Consider the following 9,167-nt stretch of genomic DNA (forward strand, 5'->3'; position numbering starts at 1 on the left):
GGAGAAACACGGCACACACGTTAGGCCAGGAATGTTCCGCGCCATATAAGGAATAATTCACTGGGTGTACAAATAAACAATGTGGTTGGGCCGTGAACTGGTGGTATTTTTTACACAACTTGTTTTAGTGGGCTTGTCAAGTCCTGCTCGATTATAGTAGTATAGAAGTGAGGCGGAACACCATAGTATGAAGACACAGGCACTTTTAGAGTCCATTTTAATATCACTTTTCACGCTCAGTGCTTCAGACTTTAAATTAAAACTGGCACTTTCCATTTTAACTTCGGCTAATTGATCCCTTGCCAATATAAGATAAGTTGTAAATGTAAGTATGAATTGGGGGTCAAATAAGACAGTAGTTTTTATGTTCTTATGTGACTTTTTAATCTATAATTCCGATCCCGGCCAAGAACTCAAAATTGGCCGGGGCCGGGAATAAACACCTCCCCCGGCGCCGGGAATCCCGGTCGTTCAGTGCATTACAGCACAGTAAACAGAGCCAAAGTTGTTACTTGTCAAATGCTAAAATAGAATCTCTAGAATACAAATAAATTCATTCGATCAACATCGAAAATGACGTCACAACGACGGTAATGTCAATGACGTCACGAAGCTCACTTGAAGTTTTTGCTGCTGTCTGAGTTTATCAGCTTGTTCACCAGTCTCTGTACTTCTTCAGCGTGCTGATTCAACAGCATGCTTTTTGGTCTTTCAGCGCTTTTAGCTTCTCCTGAAATAATCGAGAGGTAATATTGTCTTCTTTCTCTAATAACAAACAAAATAATAAACAAACAAATAAGCAAAGTTTTGTCTGCTTTCAAGCTCAAAAGTAATAGTAACACTAACACGACTCACGAGCCCTTTAAAGCTTGTAATAATGTAAGGCGTGACTGTGTTTTCTATGGACAAAATTATTTCAACCTAATTTCTGCATGACAATGTTTAACCTAATTTCTACATGACTATGATCCAGCTATCAGGAAAATTTAAACATCTAATAATTTAAAATTATATCATTAGAACTAGAAGTTCATTTAAAAGTATCGAAATCTTAGTTCTATTTTTACAGTCACCTTTTTAACTATTGAGTTCAATGATTGCTAACTTTGATTTACTCTTTAACTAAAATTTGCTGAAATTAAAAAGTTGTATGATAAAAAGGTACACAAAATCAAAAACTTAGTCGATTAAACTCGTTTCTAGTCTGCGTCCAAACTTACTTATTATTATTAAAGTTAAACGTTAGAATTTATAAATAATAGTAAAACAGGATTTAATATCTCCCAAAGGATCAACCTCGTGAACTGTAACTTCGATTTAATAAAAGGCTCGAATAAAAGCAAAGAGGTTACTAAGCACTTACCTATTACCCCCATGACATAACTATAAGGTTAAAATTCTCCCCTAACGAGATATTGGCGAAAAACTGTCTCGATCACGTGATATGACCGTATAAGGAAGTTAGCCTAATTTCTCTATAGTGTTTCAGTATATGCTTTTGTAAAGGATTTGGTTAGGGTTAGGCCGTTAGGGTTGGGATCTGATTAGAGGGTTATGGTTTCCGGGTTTCGAATAGTTGTTTAGGGCCATCTACAGAACGGGTTGAAGAAGTCACGTGACAGGCGATTGTAGAGTGATTAATCATCATCCACCATAACTGCCATCGTAAACAGTTAATTAATTAGGTATCAACAATCAAGCACAATATATAATACAGCAGGGCTGATTACTGCTGACACGTTATAAAGCAACTAAGAGCAGAAATATGGATGATGGAATAACGCGAGGCAACAGTGAACTGGGCGCAATTAAGGCGCGAACAGTGAACGCACGAGGTGTAAAGCTCAAAGTGCTCCTTCATCAATTATGTTCACTCTTAGACGGATTTGACACGCGAAATTGCGCGGCAATTATGCGCGGCGCGTAAAACTTTTGTAAACCTTTCGGACAAGGGTTAAATTATTTTTCTACTGTCAACACAGCCCAAGTTATACATGTTTTAATATCAAAAAATGTCCAATTTTTTTGTATCATTTTTAACTAATTTCTTTTTCAAATCGCTGCCACATCAAAATTATTTTACGAAAGTACATTAAATTTTTACAGAAAGCAAGCTCAATCGTTTTAGAACTATATTAAAAAGAATTTAATATAAAAAATGTTAAAACTTTAAAATTATCAATTGAATAAATTGCCAACGTCCAAATATGTGTAAAATACGACGAAGAGGGGTCACAACACTGCGCGCGGCAGTGTTACTGCATTTGCTCAGAGAACGATCAGGAGCATTGTCCATTGATTGACGATGTCAACCCTTCCAGATCATTGCTCTGCGAATTAGCAGAGCAACAATTTCAGCTCGATGCAAAGTAAGAATAATAATTTTTACTGGGCGACGCTCAGCCTGTCATTTTAACGGGTGATACTAGTAAAATATTTGTTTCAAATATTTTTGAGTCCAACTCGGCGCGCGTCTTACCTGAGGACCCCAGGCTTTAATGTTGTTAATAGAGATTAGGTGGAATGACAGGCTGAGCGCGGCCCAGTAACGCGCGTCCTGGTAGGTTATAAACTTGTAGCGCGATGCGTTACTGTGCCGCTCCGCGCACTCAATGAGACTTCTCACCGTGACACCTCGCTAGGCTAGATTGGCGAAATGCGCTACTGTGCCTCGCCGAGCTGCGATGATTTGACATCGTCAATTAAGTTATAAACCCGAGCGTGCTAAATCACTCTACAGTCGATCTTCGAAATTTTTCTAAAAGGGCCCCCAACAGTTGAGACCAACTTCGATCGATGTATTTTTGGACGCTGATTCCGAATCACCCCCCATGACAAAATTGGGTCAAAATGCTCCCCTAGCGAGATATTGGCGAAAAACTGACTCGATCACGTGATATGACCATATACGGAAGTTAGTCTAATTTCTCGTTAGGGTTAGGGTTTCAGCATATGCTTTTGTTAGAGATTGGGTTAGGGTTAGGGTTGGGATCAGATTAGAGGGCTATGATTTCGAATAGTCATTCAGGGCCATCAAGAGAACGTGTTTAAGAAGTCACGTGACAGTCGAGTGTAGAGTGATTAATCATCATCCTTATAAACCTACAAAATCAGTTATAAAAGATGTCCTTAACTTAACTTTAAGTGACATTTAGCAAGTTACTATTTGTTTGCATTATTATTATTATATAATTGATAATAAATATGTTTACACTAGCATTATAGTGATGATTGATGATAGAGATATTATTTGATTCACGATGTCAATCCTTCGCAGCTCGGTGAGGCACAGTGGTGCATCTCGCCGATCTACCGATTGCGAGAAGCATTATTTGATGCGCGCGCGACCCAGTAGTGCATCGCGCTACAAAGATATTATATATGAAATAAATAAATTTTATAATTGCTTCAATCCTCAACACCGCTAAAAAATACCTTGTATCACGTGGTGACCCCCACTGTCGCTTCACTATAGTGTATCGTCTTCGACGATACAGGGGGAGCCGCGCACTTCGTGCGCGGCGGGTCATACCACGTATGACAACAAATACCTATTTGCCAATCGATGGAGCTAGCAGTCTAGGGCCTGTCGTGATATCATGGATCGCTTAGGTTCCACCAGGATCTGGTAGTCCTCATAATTCTGCGGCCTCTATGTGTCGTCATCTCGCACAACTCCGAAAAACCGTTGTGAGTTTGGCATGTGAAAATTTGCAGCCCTCCAGACATCGATTGGGTTAACGAGTTGTCGTACGTCACCTCAAGATCGGGTGACAGGGGGCTGAACAGGCCAGAACCCAATTGATTGGGTCTGAGGTCACGTGATTATGAGCCTGAGGTCACGTGACTATGACGTCACCAGAGCTCGTTCTCCGTTTCCCGCTCTTTGGACCAGGTGAGCTTGCATGCTTGTAAAAGTGGGTGTAAGTACAGCTGTACTGTAGTTACATCCAATTACCCCTAATAGAATGAAAATTTATTTTCTGACAGAAATATATTACCAAAATATCGACTTTGTTCAAAATTTATTTTGATGACCACTCCTGACCTAAAATTGCACGAGAAATCGATTAAACTTGGTTTCAGAACTCAACAATGCTTCCTTATGCCTTAAATCCATTTTTATCGATACAATAAACATTTTGATCCTGTGGATTAATTAGTAACAGGTAACAAATGCACACAAAAAACCATCGCACTTACATTGCATTCTTAAAGGGTCGATTTCGAGTGACCAATAATCGTCGTGATGATATTTATACGTCATGCGTTCCTGATCATCATCAGCAATCAAGAGACAGGAGCGGCGATTGCTTTAAATCAACGGTTTACGTTATTTTTGTGAATTCGACCCCTGTTTAAACGGTTATCACACTTTGTCATTGAATGTATTGAGGATAGCTTTACAAATAAGAGGACCAGTAAATAAAATTGTCACAAGTGTTTCTCTCATTCACTTTCGATAAGACACAATGAAAATTCTTACTTAACCATAAGATTCGGAATTTTTCAACCTTTGAAGAATATCGGAATTTTATAAAATGTAAGTTCAATTTTTACAAAAAATCAACGAATCGTATGAAATTCCATCAGCAGTTAGTTCCAGAGTATGGATCAGAGCAAAACGAAGGAATATAATTTCTTGCGGGAATCATTCCTGAAATATTGTCGACAGGTTCAAGTCTACTAGCAGGAACCCGTCTAACCCATTTTGACAGGTCACGGGACCACCACGAATTGAATTATAAAGATCTATCCAAATTCCACGAAGACTACGGACCAAGTTTAAATACTTCATTATAGTTGGATTCGGGAAGCAGTTCAATTGTGCTTTGCACGGAACAACTTATATCACGAGACCGCCATTTCTGTTGAACCGAGAGATTGCAAATCAAACTAGTTTCAATTTCAGATCACCTTTTATGTGTTCATTTGTGGTGGACTGGTCAGTATACAAACGTGGCACGTGCGGGCATATTTCTCAGTTTGAGTTACGAATTGCTTCATGCCTGAGTTAATTAATTCTTTGTGGTCGACTTGCTTTCGATCAAAACTTCATTAAATGAAATCGCTTTAGGGACATGTGTCAAAACTTCATTACTACCAACGCGCACCAATTAGACACCACCCTTGCAGTTGCTCTATGTAGTCGAGTTTTTCTTAGTCAGATTAGTCAGATTGAGGGGGTCCGGGACCCCCTCAAAAGTTCGGTCACCGGTCCTAGTTTGTTGGTTAACTGCTATCTCGAAACTAAGTTTCACAAAAAAATCAGGGTGAACCCCCCCCCCCCCCCCCCCTTAAGGCATAAGGAAACCAAGTTTAATCGATTTCTCGTGCAATTTTAGGTTAGGAGTGATCATCAAAATAAATTTTGAACAAAGTCGATATTTTGGTAAATTTCTAGCTTTCTGTCAGAAAATAAATCTTCATTCTATTAGGGGTAATTGGATGTAACTACAGTACAGCTGTACTTACACCCACTTTCACAAGCATGCAAGCTCACCTGGTCCAAAGAGCGGGAAACGGAGAACGAGCTCTGGTGACGTCATAGTCACGTGACCTCAGGCTCATAATCACGTGACCTCAGACCCAATCAATTGGGTTCTGGCCTGTTCAGCCCCCTGTCACCCGATCTTGAGGTGACGTACGACAACTCGTTAACCCAATCGATGTCTGGAGGGCTGCAAATTTTCACATGCCAAACTCACAACGGTTTTTTCGGAGTTGTGCGAGATGACGACACATAGAGGCCGCAGAATTATGAGGACTACCAGATCCTGGTGGAACCTAAGCGATCCATGATATCACGACAGGCCCTACTAGCAGTCGCCAAAACAAAGCTACAAAAGCTTGTATCACTTGGTGACCCCCACGGTCGCTTCACTATAGTAGTAGTCTTCGACGCTACAGGGGGAGCCGCGCACTTCGTGCGCGGCGGGTCATACAACGTATGACAAACAAAAGCTCAAAGTTAATTTACCTTCGTACTTCGTTTTGGAGACTGTAAAATCAAAAATGCTAATAAATAATTAGTTGATACATGTTTCGTATCCCAATATCAGAGATATCGGCGGCGGCGCGCGCTTCGCGCGCGAAAAGTGGCATGCAACGTATGTCAAATAATTAGTGATATAATTGATAATCAGTGATGAAATGAGTAATTCAATTGTTATTTCAATGGGCCGGCGCGCTCTTGTTCCGCTGAATCTATATTCTTTAGACTCTAATATAATGTTTATATGTTTATGCCTGGGGTCCCCAAATAACCATTTTGTGCGCACGCGAGAAAGCTTCAGCTTTTTTGTTTTTCGATCCTCTTGACATACGTTGCATGCCACTTTTTATCTCTGATATTGGGATACGAAACATGTATCAACGATCCTCTGATTATAGAACAAAATATTGGAGGACTTTGCCGCTTCGACGCGCCGTGCAAACTAGCATTCTTGATCTTGCTTCGCACAGCAACGATCTGGAAGGGTTTACATCGTCAATCAAAACAAAATATTATCTGCATATATCTTATATCTTATATCATTTATCATATATCTTAACGGGTGATATTTGTAAAATATTTGTTCCAAGACCATGCCATGCCATGACTATTAATGCGATAGCCAATGAGTCCAAATCTGAAATCGGCGCGCGTTCGTGTTTTGCAATTTTGGTAGATTATAAACTTACAGCAAATATTTAAGTACAACAGCAAATCGAATATCAATAACATTTTCGAACAATATTTTTCGCACCGATACACGATAGCTACCAATTGGCGGTGATCTGTCATTCCGCCATATTTTCAATATTAATAAACACTAAACATGTCCCCTGCAGACGTATTTTGAATTGGATTTAGAGGCGCAGGCACGTGATAATGATAATGATATCTTGCAGCAAAAAGTTCGGAGAGAAATAGTTTTGAAAAAGATAAAAAAGGAAGTTTAAAATAGCATGTAAGCAGCAGTTGAGCCTGGATTATTAATCTTTTTAAGTTCGAGAATATCTGTGGTTAAGTTTTGTACGTTAGTAGAAATTAGAAATTAGAATATATTTATTCAACTCTCACACAATATGATATTGATCATATTTAAAGACAAACATTCAAAATATAACTAATATGGTTAAAGGAAGACAATTTAACATATGCACTATAAGCACTTAAACTTGAAGTTGAATTATAAACGATAAATTAATCATACCGGTGCAATTAATCATACCGGTACATGACGAATTGACAATTGACGATGACATATAAAGCTTTAGACACATGGTAAAAATATCCATTAAATTTCACAAATTCATAAATTGAAATTTAGGGAAGCTTAAAATTTTAAGTTGTTTACTTAGTTGAGCGAGAGTACTTTAATTGAAGCTTTTCCTCAATTGATTGAAAGTTGCATGATCAATACGGTGAATAATTAAGTGATTAATTAAATCTCACCTGGGTCAACACACTTGGGCCGAGAGAGCTGATGGGAAAACACGATACCCTTCTTGCAGGTGATCTCCTTACTTCCCATCACGGAGTAACCTGGCTCACAGGACACTGAGATCATGGTCCCGTATACGACAGGGAAACTGGAGTCAGTGACGAGATAGTTCTCTGTCAACAGTCTAGTGCAATGATCTATGGTACAAGTAGGACGCTGATCCATTTTGAAGACCACTCCCTTCTCACATGTAATGGTATTGTCCCCGGCAAGAGTATGGCCTGGCTCACAGACAACTTCCACCACTGTTCCTACTATCACGGGGAAGGTGCTGGTAGTAGTCATGTCTGATAGGGCTGCTGGGAGTTCAGTACACGTGTCGAGAACGCAGTGAGGAGTTTCTTCATACTCCCAGATCTTATCCTTGATACAGGTGATGAGACTGCTCCCTGTCAGACTGTATCCTTGTATACACACCAGCTCCACTCTTGTTCCGTAGTCTACTGGAAGTGAAGGGTTGGTCTCGATGTTGAAGAAATCATCCAGCAATCCAGTACACTTGTCAATGGCACAGTAAGGAAAGTTCCTACTCGAGCTGTACTCGGCGTCCTGGATACAGGTGATGGTTCTGTCTCCATTCAAGGAGTATCCAGCCACACAGTTCACATCCACTGTTGTACTCATATTCACAGGGAACTGGGAGCTTGCGTAGAGGTTACTGTCTAGCGGCACTTCCGAGCAAGTTCCAAGGTCATTACAACGGGGTTTGTTCTGGAAGCTGAAGTTAGTATCTTGTTGACACGTGATCACCTGGTCCCCTCTCAGCGTCCTCCCCTCTGAACACTGTACTGGTACTATGGTGCCGTAACTCACTGGGAACTGTGTTTCTGTTTGCAACTGCACACTTGCGTGCAGGTTTGTGATTTCAAGGAGACCAGTGCAAGTCTTTGCAATACATGTAGGATCTTGATGTGACTTGTATATATTACCCTTCATACAGGTGATAGTATCAGCTCCTGACAGATGGTATCCAGTCTCACAGTTCACTGTCACCACCACACCATGCTGCACTGGAAAATCTGTCTTTGTTTCTAGGTTGGTTGTGTCCGGGAGAGACGCACACTCGTGTTGTTGACAAGAGGGGATTTTAGTGAAGGAGAACGCTGTTCCCTCTACACATGTGACAGTGCTGTCTCCAGTCAGAGTGTATCCGGGACTACACTTCAGGGACACTTCATTATCAGGTGGGAGGGGGAACTGTGTCTCTGTCATCATCTCCTTCCAGTTTGAAGGTAGATTCTCACATGAAACACAGCGTGTGTGATCTTGAGAAGCTTGCGACCCTCTAGGACAGGTGGTACACAGCCCTACTCTCTCAGTACTGTAGCTGTTTGTGTGACACTGCTGACATACTGACAGAGAACTGTCCTTAAAGGTCCCTGCCTTGCATGGAATACAGGCAGTTTTAACAGAGTTCGGTTCATCACCTACATCACACCTGTCTTTCCTACATCACACCTTTTACATCTTATCATAGAACTGTCCCTATAACTCCCTTCTTCGCACGGTTTACAAGCAGATTTGTTTGTATTTGGTGTCTGTCCTTCGTTACATCCAGCACAGCTTGTCATAGAACTGTTCCCGAAACGTCCATTCTTGACAAGGCATACAGTCCGTCTCCGAGCTTCCTTGTTCTGCTGCTATATAAGTTCCGTCAGGACAGCCCACACAGGAGGA

General features: G+C 40.6%; 1 protein-coding gene across 1 annotated transcript; it reads right to left on the reverse strand.

The window, feature by feature from the left end:
- Positions 1–614: 614 nt before the first annotated feature.
- On the reverse strand, positions 615–8,702 carry LOC134823639 (sushi, von Willebrand factor type A, EGF and pentraxin domain-containing protein 1-like). The gene is made up of 2 exons (XM_063835174.1): positions 7,442–8,702; positions 615–730 (listed from the first exon to the last, which is right to left on the reverse strand). The coding sequence occupies exons 1-2, from the start codon at positions 8,700–8,702 to the stop codon at positions 615–617; spliced, it is 1,377 nt and encodes a 458-aa protein (XP_063691244.1).
- Between the last annotated feature and the right edge of the window lie 465 nt (positions 8,703–9,167).

The sequence above is a fragment of the Bolinopsis microptera genome, chromosome 11, assembly GCF_026151205.1.
Source record: "Bolinopsis microptera isolate Bmic1 chromosome 11, MBARI_Bmic_1.0, whole genome shotgun sequence".
NCBI lineage: Eukaryota > Metazoa > Ctenophora > Tentaculata > Lobata > Bolinopsidae > Bolinopsis > Bolinopsis microptera.

What these genes read in the sequence shown, in the direction of transcription:
- LOC134823639 (XM_063835174.1), bottom strand. Translation starts at nt 8,702, where the DNA reads ATGACAGAGACACAGTTCCCCCTCCCACCTGATAATGAAGTGTCCCTG. An exon ending in GCCCAAGTGTGTTGACCCAG is followed by an intron (nt 731 to 7,441) that starts GTGAGATTTAAT and finishes CGATTATTTCAG; the next exon opens with GAGAAGCTAAAAGCGCTGAA.